Genomic DNA, 25,493 nt, shown 5'->3' with positions numbered 1-25,493 from the left:
AAGCCAAACTGAAAGACCTAACCAGAATCTGGCGCTCGCGAGCAAAAACGTCAGGTCCAGACAAACTATCCTCAGTGCCTCTGATTCTAAAGAATCGACTTCGGCCATGGGCGAGAGTCAAGAATTTATCAATGTCAGTACCCCTTCAGTTCCCTCCACCAGGGTCACCATCCACACAGACGCGTCCTTAAGCGGCTGGGGAGGGTATTCCAGGTCAAAAAGGTTCAAGGGACTTGGTCACCTCAGTTCCGTCAGTTCCATATAAACGTACTGGAGGCAATGGCAGTGTTCTTGACTCTAAAAAGGTTACGCCCCCCCACCCAAGTACTCCCACATAAAGCTAGTCCTGGACAGCGCAGTGGTAGTACATTGTATAAACAGAGGAGGCTCCAAGTCACGGCATCTAAATCACGTCATGATAGCCATCTTCTCCCTGGCAGACAAGTTCAGTTGGCATCTTTCCTCCACTCACATAGCTGGAGTAAGAAACGTCATAGCAGACGCCCTATCCCGATCAGTACCCCTAGAGTCGGAATGGTCACTGGACAACAGTTTCGTTCCAATGGATCCTTCAAAGAGTCCCAGGGCTACAGGTGGACCTCTTCGCATCACAAGCGAACCACAAACTACCGTGTTATGTAGCCCCCAACCTGGACCCTCTGGCCTATGCCACGGACGCCCTGGCTCTAGACTGGAACAACTGGGAGAAGATTTACGTCTTCCCTCCAGTGAATCTCCTCATGAAAGTATTGAACAAACTCAGGACATTCAAGGGTCAAGTGGCTCTAGTAGCCCCAGACTGGCCGAAGAGCAACTGGTATCCTCTAATTTTGGAGCTGGGCCTTCGTCCTCTTCAGATCCCCAGTCCCAAGCTCTCCCAGTCAGTGCAAATGAAGACTGTGTTCGCTTCCTCAGGGATTCTCAAAACCCTAACTTTATGGATTTCATGAAGTTTGCGGCAAAAAAGAGATGCGAATATTGACCCTCAGAATATTCTATTCTTAGAATCCGATAAAAGGGATTCGACTTTGAGGCAGTATGATGCTGCTGTCAAAAAGTTAGCAACCTTCCTGAGAGATTCGGATATTAGAATCATGACAGTTAATTCAGCTATATCCTTTTTCAGATCCTTATTTGAAAAAGGTTTAGCAGCTAGCACGATTACGACAAACAAGTCAGCTTTGAAAAAGATATTTCAATTTGGATTTAACATAGACTTGACGGATTCCTACTTCTCGTCTATTCCTAAGGCATGTGCTAGGCTTAGGCCTTCTGTTAGGCCTACGTCAGTTTCATGGTTCTTAAACGATGTCCTAAAACTGGATTCCGAACCCGATAATGACACATGCTCGTTTATAATGCTCTTAAGAAAACAAACCCTATTCTTATTAAGCTTAGCTTCAGGAGCAAGAATTTCAGAACTGTCGGCTCTATCCAGAGACCCGGGTCATATTCAGTTCCTTCCCACAGGAGAAGTCCTACTTTCTCCGGAACGTAGCTTTTTAGCAAAGAATGAAGATCCTTTGATGAGGTGGGAACCTTGGAAGGTACTACCCCTTCCACAAGATGTATCTCTTTGCCCAGTTACAACCTTACGAGCCTTTCTGTCTAGGACCTCCTCATCTTCGTCGGGTCCCCTCTTTAGGAGGGAAAAAGGTGGAACTTTATCCATTAAAGGCATCAGGCAACAAATCCTGTACTTTATTAAGCAAGCCAATCCTGACTCTTTCCCGAAAGCACATGATGTCAGGGCAGTAGCCACCTCAATTAATTATTTCCAACACATGAACTTCGATGAGTTGAAAAAGTATACTGGATGGAAATCGCCGACAGTGTTCAAACGTCACTACCTTAAGTCCTTGGAAGCTCTGAAATTCCCAGCAGTAGCAGCGGGTAACATAGTTTCCCCTGACTCTAGCTAGTTTGTAGTAGAAGATTCAGTCCTCCTTTCTACCTGCCTCACCCAAAAGTTCGTCTATTCCTACCTGGTTCATTTGCATTCACCTTGTGTCTTAGCTGCTTTTGTGATAGTGTAGTGGGTGCCCCTTATTGTCTGGTTAGGGACACTCACAAATGATTATAAACATTGATCTCATGGATGTTTCCCCTTATTTTTATGCTAGGGGATACATCATATTATAATGATTACGGGTTTTGTATATTAAGTCATATACATTCTTTTATATATTATTATTGTTGATTGTTTTTATTAATTGCTATTATACTTTTGATACATGCTGTTACACAGATAACATTGATACATGTAAATAAATTTACTAGTACATATGTAATTACCTTATGTTAACAAACATGATTAGATTTATGGGTAATTTAAGCATATTTCTATTTTTATACCCCTGTGTATATGTATCTTTTAGCAATTATAGTCTATTCATATATATTTTATCTTTTATTTGAGACCTATTCTGATTTATTTTATTTTTATTCTCATTTTATTATTTTTGTTTACAATCTTGTGCTATTTCTCTGGTACGATTTCGCGCAGCGACACGAGCTGAGCCCAGAAAAGGGATTTTGACGTAAGGAAAAATCTATTTCTGGGCGATTGGCTCGTGTCGCCAGCGAAATCCCACCCTACCCATCCCTTCGCCCAAGATTGTCTGCTAACTTCAGGATGGCCACCAGAGGCGCAGCAGTCGGCAGCATGGGATGGAGTAGTAGTAGTACGAGCTGCTCACTCTGTGGGTCGGCTCCCCTCTTGGAGGGATTTTGTAGTGGGAGATTTCTATTGGCATTTGGCTCGTGGTAGTGGTCTCACTCGCCTAGTGTTCATACCGACACCCTCTGGAGGGTGAGCGAGTCAGTTATACTGACCTTTTTCTTTATTTTATTTATTCTCTGGATGTGTTAGTACATTTACCCTAGAAATAATAGATTAAAGGATATTTCGCTGGCGACACGAGCCAATCGCCCAGAAATAGATTTTTCCTTACGTCAAAATCCCTTTGTTAAGATACAATAAAGTTTTGTACATACTTACCTGGCAGATATATACGATTAATGGCCCACCCATCCTCCCCTCAGGAGACAGATGGAAGAGAAATTATGGCTTAGAAAACGGGAATGGTTCCAGACCCCGCCACCCAGCGGCGGGAATGGTGGATCACCTGACCTACCTGTCGCGTGTGCCGCGAGTTTTGAAATTCTGTCGGGACGACCGAGTCTATAGCTAAGTATATATCTGCCAGGTAAGTATGTACAAAACTTTATTGTATCTTAACAATATCATTTTGCAGGCAGTGGAACAGATGATTTCCAAAGAAGCGGTAGAACTGGTTCAAGATCTCCAGTCTCCAGGATTTTACAATCGGTTGTTCCTGGTACCGAAAGCATCAGGCAGATGGAGACCGGTGCTAGACGTCAGTGCCCTGAATTTCTTTGTTATGAAGAAGAAATTCTCGATGGAGACGTCTTCCTCTGTTCTGTCTGCTCTTCGTCCAGGGGACTGGATGGTGTCCCTGGATCTTCAAGATGCGTATTTCCATGTGCCAATTCATCCGGCATCACGGAAATACCTAAGATTCATGTTCCAAGGGAAAGTATTCCAGTTCCGAGCGATGTGTTTCGGACTTTCGACTGCACCTCAAGTCTTCACGGACATCATGAAGAATGTAGCTTATTGGCTACATCTAGAAGGGATCAGGATCTCATTATACCTGGACGATTGGCTAATAAGAGCCCAATCGGAGAAAAAATGTCTGGAGGACCTTTTATTTACTCTAAAATTGACAAAGTCCCTGGGACTTTTAGTCAATCACGAGAAATCCATGCTGACTCCTCAGCAAAGCATTGTCTATCTGGGGATTCAGATGGATTCTCGGGATTTTCTAGCGTATCCTTCGCAGGAAAGGAGAGAACGCTGCTTGGAAAAGGTGGCAGTCTTCTTAAGGAAAGAACATTGTTCCGCGAGGGAATGGATGAGCTTACTGGGGACCCTCTCCTCGATGGAACAGTTCGTTTCCTTAGGAAGACTACACCTAAGACCCCTTCAATTTTATCTGAAGGAGAAATGGGATTGGAAGTCCCAAGATCTGGGAAAAACCTTTCCGATCTCGGAGGGAATCAAGGAGAATATCCTCTGGTGGTTAGATCCACAAAAACTGAACAAGGGGATCTCCCTTCACTTACAGAACCCTCGCCTAGCGTTATTTGCAGACGCCTCAGATTCAGGGTGGGGAGCAACCCTAGGTTCGGAAGAAGTGTCAGGCACTTGGGAAGGAGAACAAGTGTCCTGGCACATAAATAAGAAAGAACTAACAGCCATTCATCTAGCTCTAGTTCATTTCGAGGAACAGGTCTCAGGTCTGGTGATTCAAATTCACTCGGACAACACAACAGCCCTTGCATATATAAAGAAACAGGGGGGGACACATTCCTTTTCCCTGTACGAATCAGCAAAGGATCTGCTGATTTGGGCTCAGGAAAGGAAGATCTCTCTTCTCACAAGGTTTGTGCAGGGAGAGAGAAATGTCCGGGCAGATCTGTTGAGCAGAAAAGACCAAGTCTTACCCATGGAATGGACTCTCAATTCTCAGATTTGCCAACAACTGTGGCATCTGTGGGGAAGGCCCAATATAGACCTGTTTGCGACCAACAGGAATCACAGACTAGAAAACTATTGCTCCCCGATCTCGGATCCGCAAGCAGTAGCCATAGACAGCTTTCTGCTAGATTGGACAAGCCTAGACACATACGCCTTCCCTCCTTTCAAGATAGTAGGGGAAGTATTGAGGAAGTTCGCTTGCTCAGAGGGAACAAAAATGACCCTCATCGCTCCCTTCTGGCCAGCTCTCGATTGGTTCACAGAGGTGCTGGAGTGGGTAGTAGATTTTCCAAGATCGCTTCCACTGAGGAACGATCTTCTCAAACAGCCCCACTTCGACAGATTTCACAAGAACCTCCCCGCGCTAAGTCTGACCGCCTTCAGACTGTCGAAGGACTCGTCAGAGCAAGAGGTTTTTCGCGCGAAGTGGCGAAGGCTATTGCAAGAGCCAGAAGAGCTTCCACCTCTAGGGTGTATCAGTCGAAGTGGGAGTTGTTTAGAAGATGGTGTAAGAATAAGAAAATATCCTCTTCCAGTACCTCTGTAGCTGAAATCGCTGATTTTCTTCTCTATTTAAGAGAGGACTGTAACCTGGCAGTATCGACAGTAAAAGGTTACAGGAGTATGCTGGCCTCAGTCTTTCGACATAGAGGACTAGACCTTACTAATAATAAAGATCTCCAATGAACATTATAAGGTCTTTCGAAACCACGAAAGACCAGATAGTCAAGAAACCGAGTTGGAACTTGGATGTGGTCCTTAAGTTCCTTATGTCAGAAAAATTCGTACCATCTCACACAGCTTCATTTAGAGACTTAACTAGAAAGTCCTTATTTCTGTTTGCATTAGCAACAGCTAAGAGAATTAGCGAGTTGCAAGCCTTGGAAGGTAAAGTTGGTTTTAGGAAGGATTCAGCAGTGTGCACCTTTAAACCACTTTTTCTAGCAAAAAACAAAAATCCCTCAAAACCTTGGCCAAGAAGCTTTGAGATAAAAGGACTCTCTTCACTAACAGGAAGAGAACTAGAAAGGACTTTGTGTCCAGTCAGGGCACTCAAGTTCTACCTGAAGAAAAAAGTGTTGCTGGGAGGTACAGAGGAAAGTCTTTGGTGCTCGGTAAAAGATCCGAAAAGATCGATTTCAAAGAATACCCTTACGTTCTTCATAAAGGATGTAATAAAGGAAGCTCACCTTACTTGCAATGAAGAGCACCTCAAGATTCTCAGAGTAAGAGCACATGAAGTGAGAGCCATAGCTACGTCAATGGCTTTTCACAAAACATGGTCTCTTCAGGCACTAATAGAGTCAACTTTTTGGAGATGTAATTCTGTGTTTGCCTCCAATTACCTAAGAGACGTAAAAATTTCGTACGAAAAGTGCTTTGCTCTGGGAGCGTATGTTTCGGCGAATTCAGTGCTGGGAGAAGGAGCTGAGGCTAATCCTTCTTAACTTACTTTAGTGTTTAAATTTGTCTTTATTGGTGGTTGTTTTTATTGGTTGATTGTTAGAGGGAATAGGGGACCCTCTTGCAATTCATAGGTTATAACAGTACTAACATGGTCAGGTGATCGAGATTGGCTTCAGTGCTCCTTGTGTTTATTTATAGAAACCTTAACTCTGTCATGTAAGAGGGCTCGTCCCCATTGATATGACGAAGGTCAAGGCTCTACCATGTAAGTGGGTCAGCCCCCATTGGTACGATCCAGAGTAGGCTCTGTCGCGTAAGCGGGCTAGCCCCCATTGACACGATCCAAAGAGTTATTCAGCCATAGGTCCATACCTCGCTGGGACTCTTGAGGCAGGCAGACTCATCGACAGTAGTCATGAAGTCTTCAGCCCAATCAGGTAGGAACCATGGATTATTATATCCAAGAACATATGTTGTTTTTTCCCTGTTTTTTAATGTATTTACTATTAGTATTATCATTATGTTTTAGCTGTCTCTTACCCTCCACCAAGGGTGCCAATCAGCTAAGTATATATCTGCTGGGTAAGTTTTCATGTACAAAAATGATATTGTTAAGATACAATAAAGTTTTGTACATACTTACCTGGCAGAATATATACGATTAATGCCACCCATCCTCCCCTCAGGAGACAGGTGGAAGAGAAATTATGTCTTAGATAACGGGAATGGTCCGGATTCCCGCACCCAGCGGCGGAAAATGAGGGATCACCTGACCTACCTGTCGCGTGTGCCGCGAGTTTTGAAATTCTGTCGGGACGACCGAGTCTATAGCTAAGTATATATCTGCCAGGTAAGTATGTACAAAACTTTATTGTATCTTAACAATATCATTTTAAGAGGTACGCTTGCCTCCCTCTTATTACTTGGGTCCAGAGGTCTGACCATTGATCCTGCGGTACATACCCCGATCAATTGGGCAGAGGCTAGGGTCCCTCCCTCTGCTCTTACAACCAGGGAGGGAATCCAAGGTTGGGCGAACACCAGTCTGTTCTTAAGACTCAGATTCCTCCCACCAAGAAGTGAGTCTTCCTATTGTAAAAGGACCGATGGTTTGTATACGTACCAGAACAAATGCCAATTTGTCGAAAATTGCATTTTTCCTAACTATACAGACCTGAGGTCCTTTACATATAGTCCCACCTCATGCCACCCCTCACTCTGCGTTTTTTCCTGGGCCCAAAGCAAAAGTGATTCTTCACCTCCCAGTCGCACTGCGCGCGCACTGTCGGACAAGCAGTTAACTACCAAACTCCCTTGTTCGAAGCTTACAACTGTTCCAGCTGCCGCTAGTTACCTTCGTATTGTTAAAGGACCTCAGGTTTGTATAGTTAGGAAAAATGCAATTTTTATGCATTCAACTTACCTGTCAGATATATACTTAGCTATAGACTCCGTCGTCCCCAATAGAAATTTGAATTTCGCGGCACACGCTACAGGTAGGTCAGGTGATCTACCGCCCCGCCGCTGGGTGGCGGGAATAGGAACCATTCCCGTTTTCTAAGACAGATTTTCTCTATCGTTTGGAATGTAAACATACGTTTGCAGTTCCTCCTGATTTGGATTTTCGTGTTTCATCACCATCGATCTTCTGGGCTATCTTTTGCAGGGAAGTACTGGGTCTTTGGTTCGGCATACGTTTATTAACTGTTTTAACGAATTTGGCTTCGAAAATTTCGAAGAATACATTACGTGTAACTACCGAAGTTTTCGGTAGACACTTACATAGTTTGCAAGAAGGGAAATATTAATATTTATTCATTAATGGGTAATAAAAGTTAAAATTGATTGAAGCTAACTTCCTTATCGAGGAAGTCAAAAAAACATAGAACTAGTTACGCTTCCTTTAGAAGTTTTATAGCTCTCGTACTAACGAGCAGTTAGAGTATTAACAGTACTAGTAGTGTTGTATCCTCATCACTTCTTACTTTACAGAACTACAAATTCATATTGCAATTTGAAGATAAAGGAATATAGCTCCAAAAGCGAGCTATTAGAAGGTAAGAAGTGAATTAGTGTTTCCCCATTGCAATGGAGGGTGCGTCTGATCAGCTTCATCTCGCTCCCAGGCCTAGACCTCTTCCAAGCTCACAGGCCCAGAGGAGAAGGAATGTCGAAAGCCTTACGGAGGTTATGGAGAATCCCCACCGATCAGGCGTCCCCTCGGCAGTGTCTGTAGAACGTCCCAGACTGCCAGGGATAGCCATTGGAAAGGCATCATAAACAGTGTTTCCCCCTTATGGTTAAACCTCCTTACCCTCGGCGGATGAGGAGAAGGAAGATTCATCAACGAAGATTCTTATGAATATACAGTGGTCCCCCCGTATTTGCGGGGGATGTGTACCAGACCCCCCCGTGAATAGTTAGAACCCGCGAATGTTTGGAACCCCTATAAAAATGCTAAAAACAGCCTATTTTCTTAGTTAAAACTCAAGAAAAACCCACTAAAAATTTTCATACATGGTTTTTTTAATAGTTTTATCACAAAAAGTGCATTTTATGATGAAATTCATCAAAAAAACCAGGAATTTGTGGATATTTACCATAGAAAAATACCGCGAATGCGCGAATCTTCCGCGAATAATGCAGGGAAATGTTCCCGAGAGAAATCCGCGAATGTGTGAGTCCGTGAATCTGGAGAACGCGAATACGGGGGGTCCACTGTACAAGATAATCTTGTTTATGTTATGAATAAAGAAAGAGGAAAATTGGATGGTTATAGTATCATTACTAAAGCATAGCTTCATCTAGGCACCAGGTGCAAGTCAAGTGCCAGGTGCCTGCTTAGACGTCTACCATGATGAAAGATCCTCCCAAAAGCGCATGAAGGAATGCCATGGGGAAGGCACATAGCCAAAGGCCATACCACGTTGAATACCGCTTCTCTTCCAATCAACGAAGTTCAGTAACGTGGGTTCTGGTCAGTACGTGGATAGGTGCCACAGGATAGAGCGGTGACGTCACAGTCTCTCAATGATAGAATTCCTTCGCCTTTACAGTAAGTGAGGTCTAAGGAACAATAACCTATGAAAGGTATTAATCTCCTTCTGATCTTCTCGAATGGGAAGAAGTTTAGAAGACGAGGCTCCAATGAGGAAATACTTTCGAATTATAAAATTCTTACAGCATCCAGGATTTCCAGCTTCTTTGTGTTGGAAGATGGAAATTGAACAGGGTATCCTCTTGAGATTTGTCACGGGATCAGTTTTTCCTGACGGGGGCGCGAAATGTCGCACAGGCGGCTGTCGCCCGTGTCAGGATGTGTTGGAATCTGTGGGAAGTTTCTCTGGAAGAGAACCCAAGAACATACTTCTCGTGAAAGAGACTCTAGTGGTCGCATAAGCGACTTCGTCTCTATCACATTGGTTTGATTTGGAGAGAAGTTTTTTTGTAGGATCAGCCTTCACCTGCCAGGTACTCAAGATGTCGCACAGGCGAACGTAACCCTTGTCAGGATGAAGCTGGTTCTACTTTAAACCCTTTACCTTATGAAGAGAGGCGCTCTCCTCGGGTAACTCACTCTTTTCCCAACATTATGGGACAAGAGATGGAAGATATCAGACTAGGAAGTCAATGAGGGTGCAGGTCTTTCAGCTTACAAGACCTTAGCAACCCTTTTATTGCAAGAATTCGGAGAGTCTCTTGAGTTCTGCCACCCCTCCTTCTCCTAGTTCGTTACTTTTAAGAGGATTATAAGTCATCCTCTTCTGTATATATGCAGCAAACTGATTTTCAGAATGAGAACTTTGCAATTGTTTGGAATTGGACAAGACTTGTATGAGCTCGCATTATTTGATTAGAGGCTTTTTCAAGTAATAGAAGCATAGATTACAGCATTATGTCCATGGATAGGAAGCTTGAATGATTCTATTCGATCCCTATTTCTCATTAGGATCTCCTTCGTCTAGTACCAATTCGTTTTATTGACGAAAAGAACGAAGTTAGGAGATTTTACATTCTCTCTCAGCCTCGGCGAGGAAAGAATGTAGTAGAGAATTCACCTTAAGACTACGGTATGATCATGTCATATACATATACCGAAGTTGACTCTATGGTTGACAACTGAATTCCTAGTATCCTTACAAAAGTGTTCCTAGTTTAATTCTGTTTACCGCAATGTAAGAGAATTATAGAGGATTCTTTATGGCAGGAGTTATCTCAGGCTTTCGGGAAGCATATGCAGAAAGCATAATCGTATTAAAGAACGAAGATTGCTCAGGATAAGTTCGATAAGTCTGTTGGGAATCATTTTCTTCGTGGCAGAAGTTGTTTCCCTGATCTCAGGCTTTTGAGAAGCATGTTTAGAAAGCATAATCGTATTAAAGAACGAAGATTGCTCAGGATAAGTTTGATAAGTCTTTTGGGAATCATTCTCTTCGTGACAGAAATTGTTTCCCTGAATGGACTATATATTGTCCATAAAAGTTTTTCCTACTGAGAACGGAATAAACATAGAAGGCTCAATGCGCCAGAAGAGCCAGAAGCGCCAGCCTGGCACAAATGCGCCAGAAGAGCCAGCCTGGCGCAATGCACCAGAAGTGCCAGCCTGGCGCAATGCGCCAGAAGAGCCAGCCTGGCGCAATGCGCCAGAAGCGCCAGCCTGGCGCAAATGCGCCAGAAGCGCCAGCCTGGCGCAAATGCGCCAGAAGCGCCAGCCTGGCGCAATTGGCGCTAGAAGCGCCATCCAAGATAATTTCTCGTTTTAGCGAGTTATTAACCTTAGAGTTCACTAGCCTCTTCGACAGAGGCGTAGTAACGGCAAGTTTCGTTCCTGATTTCGTTCCCCTTCTAATCGAAAATGGGTTTGATCCCAAGGAACTATGAAATTATTTATTTTAAGCATTTAGGCCAATGCCACAGCTCTCTCATATCACAAAGAGAATCAAGAATCTCTTTTTTCGCCCGGGTTCGCGTTGACAAAAGAGAACCTGTTCAGAAATCAGACATGGAACGTAATGATTCTTAAGAGATTCACTGCAATATGTTGCACGTCCGTGAGAAACTTCTCGATAGACGATAATAATTGTGAAATTATGTCTAGCATCTATTGGAGAGAGTTGTAAAAAACCTGAGAGAAGTCTTCTTCATAATCGCTTCGCAACGTGGAAGACGACCAGGCTTCCTATAGATTACTTCATTATTGTTGACCCAAGAGATGTAGCAATTTACGCCATCTTTAGTTTTAAGAAAGGAGAATAAACTTTAGTCTTTTTCCCCTAAATATAAATTCTTAACAGATGTTAAGATAAAGGGCGTCAAAGGAAGAAAGGATGATACTTTATGCTTCATTTTTGGCCTTAGATATATTGGATTCACAGAGATCATAACGTTCTTCTCACAGCATGTTTCGTAAGAAATTTCCCAAAGATTCTGGAGGTTCTATTAGAATCCAGTATATACACTTGTAAAACCTCTCCATTCTGAGTCGGTCTGCGTGCAGACTGACCAGAAGTAGACATGGTAAGAGGATTTTTTTCAAGGTAAAAGGCAAGGTCATGGTAAAGACATAGACTTGCTGCAGATCTTGCTGGTGGGAATAGGGAAGCTGTCCTCTTCCTATACCTCTGTGAACCACATACTTTCAGAGGGAAGAATCACCTTTGTCTATATCTTTTATCAACAACGCAGTATAAGGTTATATTCTGTCTCTGCAAGGAGAATTAGATATAGCAGAGAATTAAGATCTTCGGGATCTTATACGATACCTCTATACGATAAGAGTAGGATATCATGCACTGAGTATGGGATTCTTTTTGTTTGGAGTCCTCAGATTCCGTGTTATGACAAGATGGAACTGCTCCTCATAAAACTTCTTTCGGAAATTTTATGAGGGAATTCCTTGTTTCTCTCGGTCCTATACGACCAAGAAGAAAAGGGAATTTTTTGTGCATTGGAATCTCGCATCAGATTCTATGGGAACTCGGCAATGGGTTCTTGCCAGCATAATATGTCTGGCAAAAGAACTAAAACCCTCTGTTCCTCACTCAACGCTCCAGATAGAGTTTCGTTGTTCAGACAGGGTCCTTACGTTTTCATCTACAGAAGAGAAATGGTGGAAACGTTTATTTGCCTACAGAGTTTTTGGAATGTGATGAGGGCTCAAAATGCTGCCCAGTTAGTATTAAGAGGGATATATATAAAGAGCTAAGAAATCAGGGGTCCGCCCAATTTCTACTCTGAGTCTCCTTCGACTTCCAGGCTCCTTCCCTTCCTTCGGGCAAGGATAGGGAAGATTCTACAACGAGAAACCTCATCAACATGTAAGAAGAGATCTCAGTAGCAACTGAAGTAATCACGAAGGATCCTTTTCGGAATACTGTTAGATTTCATATCAATTATGAATGTAGTTGACTACTTCTCCTCCCCTTGCCGGAGAGACCGAGAGCTCAAAGTGGAAGAAGGTCTTCCACCCTTCTCAAAGTCTCCTGATAAACTATTGTGGTTGTTTAGGACTTTCGGACAATGTAGCGCCAACTAGGCGCTAAATGCCATAACAGGCGTAAAAAACGCCAGAGGCAGACAGTCCCAAGAATCACTGTCATTGTCTGGTGAGGAGAAAGAGTGGGCCTCCAACCTGGCTTAGATTTGCTAGAGGCGAACAAATCGGACAGATAAGAGAGTTCGATGGGGACATCGACAGACATCTTCGAGACTCTAACAAGCTCGAAGCTCTAGCAAGTGGGGAGGAACCGGCCAGGCTCCAGAGGCGAGGCTCCAGGCAGGCGCAAGGCGCCAGCCAAGAGCGAGGAACCAGGCAGGCGCGAGGAGCCAGCCAGGCGCGAGGCACCAGACAAGCGCGAGGCGCCAGCCAGGCGCAAGGCACCAGCCAGGCGCAAGGCGCCAGCCATGCGCGAAGGTCACCAGCCAAGCCGCGAGGCAGCCAAGGCCAGTTGCCGCAAGGCACCAGGGGCCAGGCGCAAGGCGCCATAGCCAGGCGCAAGGTCGCCAGCCAGGCGCCAGGCCAGCAGGCGCAAGGCGCCAGCAGCGCAGGAGCCACCAGGCAAGCGCGAGGCGCAGCCAGGTTCTAGGCTTCATCCAGAAGAGATTCATTTCTAAGAAAGCCCTGGTCTTCTTTGAAACTATGTGATCACTAAAACACTTCATGAGTATCTTGATGATTCCTTCAAACAGCTGAGAATTAAAAGCGAATGAAGTGCGAGCTTTTATGAATTCTTGTTCTTTCCATAACAATATGTCATTAAGTACATATTAGCTGTCATTTACGGGAGATGCAACTCTGGGTTGACCTCCCATTATACGAAGGATGTCAAGTTGACCTACGAGAGATACGTCTCTGGGTTATACGTGTCTACGGATAAGTTGCTGGGATAGGGAGTCGACACTGATCCTTAACTAGTGAGTTAAATCTTAATTTAACGGAATTTTATCATTTGGGTTGTTTGAAAGGAGTTTGGGGATAACTCTTTTTCAAGTTAAGCACGAACCCTCGTGTGAGGATCAGGTGATCGGGATCGGTGTTGTGCTCCTTAATTATGCCACTAGGCATAGGTGTTTTGTCATGTAAGTGGATAGGACCCCTTTGACAAATAACCATTAGATTCTGTCAAGTAAGTGGATAAGACCCCATTGACAGATCTACAAGAACTCTTAGCCATAGGTCACATCCTCGCTGAGGCTCTTGAGACGAAGCAGACTCCTAGCAATAGCTAGGAGGTCAACCCTTCGTCTAAACACATAGGAACCAAGGTTTTATTTATTTATTACCTACAACGTATGTTGTTTCCTGTCTATTCAGTAAATTAGCTGTCTCTTACCCTCCGCCAAAGGGGCCAATCAGCTAAGTATATATCTGACAGGTAAGTTGAATGCATAAAAATGTTATTGTCATGATACAATAAAGTTTTGTGCATACTTACCTGGCAGATATATACGATTAATGGCCCACCCAGCCTCCCCTCAGGAGACAGGTGGAAGAGAAAATCTGTCTTAGAAAACGGGAATGGTTCCTATTCCCGCCACCCAGCGGCGGGGCGGTAGATCACTTGACCTACCTGTAGCGTGTGCCGCGAAATTCGAATTTCTATCGGGGACGACGGAGTCTATAGCTAAGTATATATCTGCCAGGTAAGTATATGCACAAAACTTTATTGTATCATGACAATAACATTTTCGACAAATTGCCATTTTTGTCCATTTAATTATTACCAATGGAGAAATTATTATAGGGATTAACTGATGCTGTTTTGGTAAATTTTTGCCGTCACTAGTTTATCTGCTTTCTTTTGGACCTCTAATTTAAGAAAGAAAATTGTCTGGGTTGTTTGCTTATTAAGTTTGACCAGCACTGCAAGTGTACATCATGGTTTGAAAGGAAAGTCATCAAGAATTAATTAAGGATTTTACACATGTAACTTACCAAGTAATTACCTGTAGCTGAAAGCTCACTACCACGGCAGTCAAATCTTACAAATTTTGTGATGGAGCCACCATCGCTAGTGTAGGTGTTAGGACCTGCCCACTTTCGGGACCGATAGGTACAAAAGTGCAGAGAGAACCAATTTGTTTTCTGCCGGCTTCCGACTAACATCGATTTTTTTTTTTTTTTTTTTTCCCATCCTTGGTGTTATTGGTGATGTACTTGCATATTTGGGCATGATTCAGACTTTTCTGGCTTTTCTATCGCTGAAAGGAGTGGAATCTTGCCTTCACACGGTGCAAGAATTCATGAATTGCAGGTCCTGCTCAGCCCTTCAGTGGATGAGCCTTCTAAGAAATTTTTTGTTAGTGGAACTGTTCGTCAAGTTAGGCAGGCTACACATGCGCCCTCTGCAATTTTATTTTAAGGTTCTCTGGTCCAGAAAGATGCAGGAAGACTCGTTCGTTTTCCCGATCTCCGAGGAGATAAAGTTGGATCTCCGATGGTGGTTGTCTGAGGACAGGTTGCTAGAAGGAAAGTCGCTCCGACCAAAGAACCCAGACCTGAAATTGTACTCCGACACATCAGGCCTAGAATGGGGAGCCATCCATGAGTCACAACAGACAGTGGGTATCTGGCCAGTGGAACAAAGAACCCTATACATCAATGTGAAGGAACTGTTGGTGATCTTCCTTGGTCTGCAACACTTTGCTCGACAAGTTTCAGGAAAAATAGTAGCGGTATTTGCGGGCAACATGACAGCACTGTTGTACATCCGCAAACAAGTAGGCACAAGCTCTTTCTCTCTGTATCAGACAGCGAAAGAACTCCTGTTGTGGGCGGACACTAGAGCTCCAGGTGTGCAAGGATCTGTGGAGTCTTTGGTGACAACCAACTATAGATCTCTTTGCGACAGCAAAGAATCATCATCTGCCAATTTTCTGTTCACCAGTGCCAGAGCCCAGTGCATGGGCAACAGACGCCATGCTGCAAGATTGGACGGGGCTGGACCTATACGCATTCCCACCTTTCGCAATGATTTGGGAGGTGATCAACAAGATCATGAGTCATCAAAATGTCTCCATGACTCTTGGTGCTCCATTCTGCCCGAGGAAGGAGTGGTTTCCAGACCTCCTTCGTCTAATCATAGACTTTCCAAGACTTCCCCCTCAGAAGAAGTCACTACTCAAACAACCTCACTTGTACAGGTTCCATCAGGGATTGTTCACGCTGTCTCTGACAGGATTTAGACTGTCAAGCGATTGGTTAGAGCGAAAGGCTTTTCGAGACAGGCTGCAGAAGCCATTGCTAAATGTCGCAGAACTTCTACTTCCAACCTCTACCAGTTGAAGTGGTCAGTATTTAGAAATTGGTGTAGAAGACATAACGTCTCTTCATCTCAAACCACTATTGCACAGATAGCGGATTTTCTGCTATTTTTGAGGTCCTCTTGGAAGTTAGATGTGGGACACAACAATGACATGAGCAATCTTATTAGATCCTTGGACACTTCCAAGACAGTTAAGTCGGGAGCAATTTCTTGGAAATTGGACATAGTTCTGAAGTGGCTGTCAGGGGACTTATGAACCCCTATGCTTGGTGTCTCTAAGGAACCTCACAAAAAAGATCCTTTTTCTGACAGCTCTGGCAACAGCCAGAAGGGTCAGCAAATTACAAGCTATAGACAAGAGAGTAGGGTTCTCTCAAGGTGACACAGTCTGCTCTCTATCCTTGGGTTTTCTGGCAAAGAACGAGGATATGAACAAACCTTGGCCACGTTCTTTTAAGATTAAGAATCTTATGGCTATCATAGGTCCAGAGGAGGAGGAGCGTCTTCTTTGTCCAGTAAGAGCATTACATTATTATTTGAATAGAACAGACAAGATTAGAGGACCTGCAAGTAATCTATGGTGTTCGGTGAAGTCATTTCCTTTTTCCTAAGGAACTTGATAATGGAGGCACATTCTCTAATCCAGGAAGAAGTGTTACCTTCCATTAAGGCCCATGAAGTGAGAGCCGTGGTGACGTCTCTAGCTTTTAGGCATAATATGTCCTTAGAAGCCATTATGAATTCTACATTTTGGAAATGTAGGTCAGTTTTTTCTATGCATTATCTGAAAGACAGAAATGTTTTTATGAGAATTGCTCCACGTTGGGTCCATTGTCGGTTGCTGGCATGGTGTTGGGGGAGGAAGCATAAGGAGCTAGCTGTTCCTTGACTATCCTCTATTGTCTTGATTATTGATAATGAGTTTTGGGAAGCCTGGGGGTACCTGTTACCCAGAGTACTCGCCAGTCTTATGGTAGGATATCACTGGTTGTTTTTTATGGTGTAGGTGTTCGTTGTGTTTTATCTGGTCTAATCCCAGGGCAAGGGCATCAGTAAATAACTTCCTCCAGTCATCGCTGAACCTCCATGGCTGAGAAGTTATTTCCCACCAAACTGCCATGCCTCCTAAAGGTCAAGAGAGTGATAACCAGAGGCGGTATTCATCTGCAACGCTCTCTTACCAGGTAAGGTACAATAAGTAATGATAAATACTTGCAGTATTTCTGTATTGAGTCATTAATATACATATAATGTCTTTGATGTTGAGCATGTCCATGATTCCCACCACCTTAAGAGTGGAATCAGTTACAGGTAATTACTTGGTAGGTTACATGTGTAAAAATGACATTATGATAAAATTAGGTTTTACACATACTTACCAAGTAATTACCTGATTAAAATCCTTCCCTCCGCCCCACTGATGGACATGGCAGGCCAAATTAATTGGTTCTCTCTACACTTTTGTACCTATCGGTCCCAAAAGTGGGTGGGTCCTAACACCTACACTAGTGATGGTGGTTCCATCACGAAATTTGTAAGATTTGACTGCCGTGATAGTGAGCTTTCAGCTACAGGTAATTACTTGGTAAGTATGTGTAAAATCTAATTTTATCATAAAAATGTCATATTTTAGGCTATACATAAAGAAAATAATTTTTGTGTTCAAATTGATGGTAAAATTCTTCTGTATCATGAAAATTATGTGTTCTTTTTGGATGAGTTTTTAAGGTACTTTTATATTTTATGCCTTAAGGATTTTTACTGCTTATGAATACATGTACTTTATGTAAATCAGTTAGATAGCATTCCAATGTTTTTTTGACATACATATTTCAGTGGTGACTGTAGATCTTGTGATCTAGAGTTATGATCAATTTAAACTAAAATTTCTTTGTTTTTAGGTGAAGTCTTGGTAGTAGAAAAACCATATGGCCATGTTTTGCACTTGGATTCATCTCTACGAACACATTGCTGTGTCTGCTTTAATAGGTGTCTCAGTCCACTGCCATGCCCTTCATGTTCAAGAGTAAGGATCCTAAGGATTAGTGTATTTTTAGTTATGTGGTGAAATTGTGAGTTCTAACATTCTGTATGTTCATACAAAAAACAAACCAGCAGTTTTACTTTTAACTCCAGCAATTCTACTTTTAGCCTTTATTGCCATCAAGATACACAAGTGAAGAGAAACTAATTATTAAATCGTGTGAAATGAATTTAGACAATGACTGAGACCTATTCCAGTGATGAAGGCTCATGCTTCTGTCATACAGTAGGTCATTAAATTTAGTGTTGCTCTATAATTTAGTTTTGTTAATTTTCATTACTGTTACTCATTACCAGAATTGTCAGTACATGTATTCCAGTTTGAGTGTTGTATGAAAGTTTTTATTGTTTTCATCAAACATAGTAAGATCAAATATTTGTAGCTGTATTGTAGTGGTAAAGATCAAGACAGAGTTTTGCCTTAATTTATAGACATTAGCTTAGCTTGTGAAGAGAAGAAGTACCCAACAATCTGGATGACTTTAGAGGAGATTGGTAAAATCATGGTATAAGGCAGTCCCTGGTTATCTTTGACGGTTCCATTCCGACTGCTTGGTGATAAGTGAAAATTGCCGATAACCAAAAATCTGCGGTTTTTGGCACATATCAGGGCCAATAACTGGTTAATAGTGCCTCTTTTAGGAATGTATCGACACAGATAACTGGAAATTGGTGCATTTTAGCACCAAAAATTGGCAATTTTTGGCTCTAGACAACCGCCTTAATACCAGATTGCCAACTAGACAAGTACCTCAAAACCAGATTGCCAATAAATGGGGACTGCCTTATAATATTATTATTTAGAATAGTATTTAGTGAATGGAGCAAAAGTCTGACAAATTCCATACTTTATATTCAGCTAAGACATGGGTACTCAAAGAGGGAACAGTTTGAAAAGGAGTGACTAGAGAATTGAGAAATTGATGGCTTGAGTGAGTTGAGAAGATCTGATGCAGATAAGGACGTTGCTGAAAGGTATATAGTGACTAGAGGCTGGAAAACAGAAAAAAGAGCAAACTAGATTTTCCTTGTAGATCCTTATTTTCTCCGCTAGCAATCAGGAGTAGGACCAAATTGGTCTCCATGTGAGAAAAATTCCTGCAACATCATTAACCTTGGTCCCCTCAAACTTGAGTCTTTTGCTGGAGCTTTGGCTGTGTACTGTAATTTATTCCTCATCCATGAAACTTCCACCCCTCTTGCGTAGCTCAATTTTGGACCTTTTCTTCCTTAATCCAATAGGAATTTTCAATACAGATCTTAACCTAATGGGTTCTCTGATTATTTTTCACACAGTAGCATCTCCATTTTTTTTAACCTCCAGAACTCTAGTAAATATAGAAGAGTGCAACCTCTTCTCTCAAAGTTCTTGTTGAGTATTGGTATCCCATAGAGCTTTTTTCAGAGGCTTGTTACCTCAGAAAATTAAGATACCTTTCAATAGTGTTGTCTCTTGCCTTTTCACTACAATAAAAGGTTGTCCATCTCTCTTCCATTATACCCATTCTTACATATCTCCAATCTTCATGACTCCATGTATCCCTTAAAGCTTTGGGTTTCTTCTTGCTTCCTTACCCAGGGCCTCACTTGTCCCTTCAGGTGCCTTTCAAAAAGCATGCCTCCCACCTCAACTGTTGTTTAGGCCCTGTCAAAGTAATGGGTTTGTGAGGAAGTAAAACTCAAATTCTATGCAAATCAATTGCTTGAAGCATTACTTGCCTTCCAATCCCACACCTCTGTTACAGTTAAGTAGCAGAAATCCAGAGGATTTTAGGTGCATGCACCAACCTAACTGAGTTACTGGGTAGTCTCCTTTTTCTTTTACAAGTGAATGGATCTGCACAAGATTCACCACTATTCTGCAGGACGAAGTGAAGAAGATGATGGAAAAAGGAGCTGTGCAACAAGTATGCAGTCCGACAAAAGGCTTCTACAGCAGAATTTTCCTGGTACCCAAAGCCAACGGGGAGTGGAGGACAGTAATAGACCTGTCAACGCTGAATTTGTTTATAAGGAAAACCAGTTTCAAGATGGAAACTCCGAAAACGGTTCTACAAGCAGTCAGAATCGGAGATTTTATGCTGACAGTCGATCTAAAGGACGCATACTTTCAGATACCAGTCCATCAGTCTTCAAGGAAATTTCTCCGCTTCAGTCTTGCAGGGAAAGCTTTCGAATTCAAGGTCCTGTGCTTCGGATTGACAACGTCTCCTCAAGTTTTTACAAGAGTGTTCACCCTCGTGTCGGCGTGGGCGCATGCTCAGGGGATCAGGCTAATAAGATATCTGGACGATTGGCTGGTGATAGCAAAGTCCAGGGAGAAATTACTCAGGGACAGGGCGGCCCTCCTGCAGCTTTGTCACAGCCTAGGTATCGTGGTGAATCAGCAGAAGTCGCAGTTGGATCCAAGTCAACGTTTGGAATATCTGGGAATGGTGATAGACACAACACAAGCCAAAGTATTCCCGACAGACCAAAGAGTAGAGAAATGCAAACAAGTGGTGAATGCCTTTCTGGGAAAGCAGACACAGCCAGCAAGACAGTGGCAGGTGGTGCTGGGAATTCTAACCTCCCTGGAGAAGCTAGTACCACAAGCAAGGCTACACCTTCGGTCCCTACAATGGAGGATGAAGGAGTTTTGGTCACCAACAGTAGATCACCCGTACGAGCAAATTCCCTTGTCGGCAGAAGTGAGGAAAGACTTGCTGTGGTGAGTGAACGACGACAATCTGACAGTGGGTGTCCCCCTTCAACAATCCTCCCCAGACCTCTTGCTGTTCTCGGATGCGTCACTAGAAGGCTGGGGAGCCCATATGGAGGAGTTGATGGTGTCAGCAAAATGGAGTTGCAAGGACAGAGAACTCCATATAAACGTGCTGGAGTTGAAAGCAGCTTTTCTGGCTCTACAAGAATTCAGGGAGAGAGTAAAGGGACACTCAGTGGTATTGATGTCAGACAACACCACAGTAGTAGCTTATATAAACAAGCAAGGAGGCCTAGTTTCTCGGCAGTTACATGTGATGACAGTTCAACTTCACCAGTGGGCTATAGAGAACCTGGTAGACATCAAGGCCAGGTATATTCCGGGAAAAAGAAACATAGTGGCCGACAAGTTGAGCCGCAGGGATCAGATTCTGGGAACGGAGTGGTCCTACACCAACAGGTAGTGGACAGGATGCTCATGTTGTGGGAAGGACCGATCATAGACCTATTCGCAACCAGGTACAACAAAAAGTTGGAAGTGTATTGTTCAGTAGTCCCGGACGCAGAGGCAGTAGCAGAAGATGCGCTACAACACCCCTGGGACAATCTGGACGTATACGCATTTCCTCCATTTTGTCTAATCCGTCAGGTTCTGAACAGGGTAATGCGGTCTCAGAACCTCAAGATGACCCTGGTAGCTCCATTATGGCCGAAAGCAGAGTGGTTTCCAGACCTACTGGAACTCCTAGTAGATGTGCCAAGAGAGTTACCTCCATGGAGCAACCTTCTGTGTCAGCCTCACGTGGAGAGGTACCACCAGTCGGTGAAGTCCCTATCGCTTCACGGGTGGAGACTGTCAAGTATCTCCTCCGAGAGCGAGGGTTTTCGCAGAAAGCAGCAAATCAGATGGCAGGTAATATCAGAAAATCATCTGCGACAGTATACCAAGGAAAGTGGTCAGCATACTGGGATTGGTGTCGTAGAGGGAACGTGTCTCCACTCGGTACCACTATTCAGCAGTTAGCAGACTTTCTGATATATCTCAGAACAGAAAAACATATGTCTGTATCTGCAGTGAAGGGGTACAGGGCGGCTCTAGCCTCAGTCTTACGAATGAAAGGAGTGGACATATCGTCTTCATGGGAGTTGGCCATGCTGATGAGGAGCTTTGAACAGTCATGCCCACCAAAGGAGCTAAAAGCCCCAGATTTTGGGATCTGACCAAGGTACTGAGTAGTCTGACAAAACCCCCCTACGAACCACTAAGGCAGTCCACGGATAGGAGCCTGACCCTGAAGACAGTCTTCTTATTGGCCCTGGCTTCAACCAAAAGGGTGGGGGAGCTACATGGCCTCTCATATCTCATAAAGCACTCGAGAGGTTGGAGATCAATGGTATGTGAGTTTGTCCCAGAATTCGTGGCCAAGACCCAAAATCCAACAATAGTAGACGGCAGATTCGACTCCTTTACCATACCTTCCTTGGCAGACTTTGTAGACAACGACAAAGCTGAGATGCTCCTGTGCCCCGTCAGGGCACTAGGGAGTACTTAAAGAGAACAAGGCACCTCAGGCCGGGGTGCCAGAGGTTGTTCGTAAGTACAGGACGGAACAAGAAGGAAGTGTCCAAGAATACAATATCATTTTGGCTAAGGGAGACGATCAGAGATGCTTATACGGCAGAAGACAGAGGGTCAGATAGCCAGGTGGGAGCTAGAGCTCATGACATCAGGGGTTTGAGTGCTTCCCTGGCATTTAAGAAGAACATGTCTGTGGATAAAATTCTGAAAGCTGGTGTGTGGAAGCGCCAAACAACTTTCACCTCATTTTATTTGAAAGATGTTGCCCATAGATCCTTGGACACCTTTTCCTTGGGTCCAGTGGTGGCGGCCCAACAAGTGATATAGTTCATCCAGTGCCCCTGGCGGGTCAGTTTGCGTCTAGTCTAAGATGAAGGTATGAAAGTAGAATGAATGGGATGACTGGTCTTTTTTCTTTACTACTTTCTTCCTACTCCTTTAACTACGGGCAATATGAAGGAGAGTACCGTCATGTGCTGGAATGGACTAGATGCAGGTGAGATGGTCAGCCATACTGTGAAGCTATCTTAGCTGATGATATACTTTTCAGTAGCAACACACCCCTCTGGATAATAGGGATAAGAGGGGTGAAGGTGGATCCAGTTGCAAGGGACAAGAGTAAACAGTAGAATGGTATCTACACCCAGTGGGAGAAAACCAATAGATCCGCTTATATCTTTGGTTCTAGGTTCATTGTCCATTCTCTTAGAATTTCCCTATATGTTCGGAAATGGATAAGGTGGCAAACTCCCAGTCAGTTGTAGAGACTTACCTCCCTCCAATAGTAAGTCTATCCTAATGTTAAGACCGAAGGTTTGTTTCGTGTATGAACAAATACCAAATTTGTAACTAATTTGTATTTTTTCATAACTAACAAACCTGAGTCTTAACAGTTAAAGGCCCACCTCGAACCACCCCTCTAGCAGTCTAAACTGGGTTAGAAATATAACTGATGGGTCACAGGTAGCCGTGGGCATTCTGGGTATACATGCCCCGTGACCTGGTATAGATGCCATTAGTCCCTGGATCTCACAAGTGTAATTTTAATTCTACCGGTTTCCAGCTTGGCGCTAGTAAATCCTAATGTTAAGACCTCAGGTTTGTTAGTTATGAAAAATACAAATTAGTTACAAATTTGGTATTTTTAATGGGTTTTTATTGAAAAAAATTATTGTTTTATTAGCAGTTACATAATATATATATATATATATATATATATATATATATATATATATATATATATATATATATATATATATATATATATATATATATATATATATATTTGAACCTTTGTCCATGTTGTTAATACCTAAGCATCATTAGATATTTTTTCTTTGCAGGTAATTTTTTGTAGTTCTTCTTGCCGCAACATAGGGCTTTCCTCCAATCATAATAAAGAATGCTGTGTTTTACCTACATTAGCAGCTCTTGATATGGGAAAAAATGCTGTCTTAGCATACAGAATACTAATTCAAATTCCATTCATGCAGTTGAAAAAGTTAGTTCCTTTGTATATGCAAGAATCTGTTGAATTTTCTCCTGATAAGTTAGGCTTTAATAATGCAGCCAAACCAATTTATGATTCATCAGACTATAGGACTATATACCACTTAGTGACAAACAAAAATCAGAGATCAGTTAGTGACTTGTTCAAGAGATGTTCCATGGCCATAATCCTTTCATGGATATTAAAGGAAAGCCAGTCCTACTTTGTTGACAGCTTAAGTGAACCATATGAACCAAGCATGGATGACATTAAGATAGCTGGATGTACTCTTTTCACACATCTGATGAGTTTTCCATGTAATGCTCATTCCATTACAGAATTGCAGGTGAGTTTAGCATGTGGAACTATATGGCAAAAGTTATGAAATACATTTCATGTTACAGATATACTTCCATTAAACTGAGCCAGTCATCTTTTGACTTTTCAGATGTCTGATCATTCAAACTGTTTATTCAGTATGTATAAAAATCAACAGTTAATATGTGGAGATCTGTATACAGTACAGTATATGCTTTGATCACTTTGCATAGTGCAATTGCAGTATTTTTTAGTGTAGGCATGCCTCAAGTCTTTTGACTTATTAGATATTTTGTTTTATATTTCCAGGACCTGCACCCAAAAAAATACTAAATAAGCATGAATAGGTATACAATTACAAAGTCATGTCACAAAATCTGAAAGAGTGGAAGCTGTTAGATATCTATGGTGTTTACCCTACTTAACTTTTTCATTGATATATATAAATACTTTTCAGGTTGATGTGAGCAATTTTCAAAAGAGTTCAAGTCAAGAGATTGGGGCTGGTGCCTTTGGTGTCCTAAGCTTGACCAATCATTCTTGTAATCCCTCAGCAGCTCGTTTCAGTTATGGAAGCACTGTTATTCTGAGAGCAATACGATTTATTCCAAGAGGTGCAGAAGTAACAGACAGTTATGGAGAACACTATGGTTTAAAACCATTAACTCAAAGAAGATCTGTTCTGCAGCAGCAGTATTATTTTGAGTGCAAGTGTGAAGCGTGTGAAAACAATTGGCCAACTTATCTCAGTTTATCTGACAAGTACAAACTGAAGTGTTTAATGTGCAGTAAGAAAATTGACAGTAAAGGTAAGTGTACTAAATGCAAAGTAAGCTTTACAGAACTTTTGTCAAAAAATGAAATTGTTCCTTACATGTGCAATCAAAAGGATGTTGAGAAAGCAGTAGAAGAAGGTGTCACAAATTATGAAAGTGCCTATGAGAAGATTATAAGTGGGGACAATTCTTCAGAAATGAAAGACAGTTTGTGCAATATTATTAGCTTAATTGATAAATTTGTAAGTCAGCCTTGTAAAACATATTTTGAAGCCCAGGAAACATTAAAACATTACTTTGAGAGGCAAGGATCTTGTGTATTCAGGAAAGAGGTATAATAACTGTATCCCTGTTTAGTAATGCTATTGTATTTTATCACACCAAGTATTGTGAGAAAACCATTTATGGTATTTCTGCAACTATGCAAATACTTTACTATACTTAACCTTTTACAAAGCACTGTTGGTGTAAATTATATTTTGTGAATGGGAAATTATATCAAAGGCAGATAAACACAGTACTTTTAAGGGGAAATGCTGGAAATTTAACTGATTCTATATCAGTAAAGTGACTTGTTTTGTTTCAGCTAGAACAGATTTTCTTCAATATCCCTATCCTTTGAAAATTAAAAATTACTTTTTAGCTAGCTTTGTTTTCTCAGCTCTTTGATCAAATGGCAACACAATTGTTGACTGTGATCACAAGGATGGATCTGGTGATTCACTTACACATGCAATGGTGTCTGCTGTTTTCTTCATTTTTGAAGGTTTTTAGTGACAAGACAGTTCATCAACCACAATTGTTGGGTTTACATGAAAAATTTTATATTTGCATACATAATTGGTAAGGA

At 42.4% G+C, this 25,493-nt stretch overlaps 1 protein-coding gene across 1 annotated transcript in view; it reads left to right on the top strand.

The window, feature by feature from the left end:
* LOC135207273 (SET and MYND domain-containing protein 4-like) overlaps positions 1–25,285 on the top strand; it is a 79,628-nt gene extending 54,343 nt beyond the window's left edge. Inside the window, exons 3-5 of the mRNA XM_064238936.1 lie at positions 17,637–17,761; positions 23,404–23,895; positions 24,325–25,285. Of these exons, the coding sequence (XP_064095006.1) occupies positions 17,637–17,761; positions 23,404–23,895; positions 24,325–24,981 (1,274 nt within the window). The 3' untranslated portion in view covers positions 24,982–25,285. The remainder of the gene's footprint in view (positions 1–17,636; positions 17,762–23,403; positions 23,896–24,324) is intronic.
* The last annotated feature ends 208 nt before the right edge of the window (positions 25,286–25,493 follow it).

This window comes from Macrobrachium nipponense, chromosome 11, assembly GCF_015104395.2.
Source record: "Macrobrachium nipponense isolate FS-2020 chromosome 11, ASM1510439v2, whole genome shotgun sequence".
Lineage (NCBI taxonomy): Eukaryota > Metazoa > Arthropoda > Malacostraca > Decapoda > Palaemonidae > Macrobrachium > Macrobrachium nipponense.
Note: the sequence above shows the minus strand (reverse complement) of the source record. Positions and strands in the feature narration are given on the sequence as shown.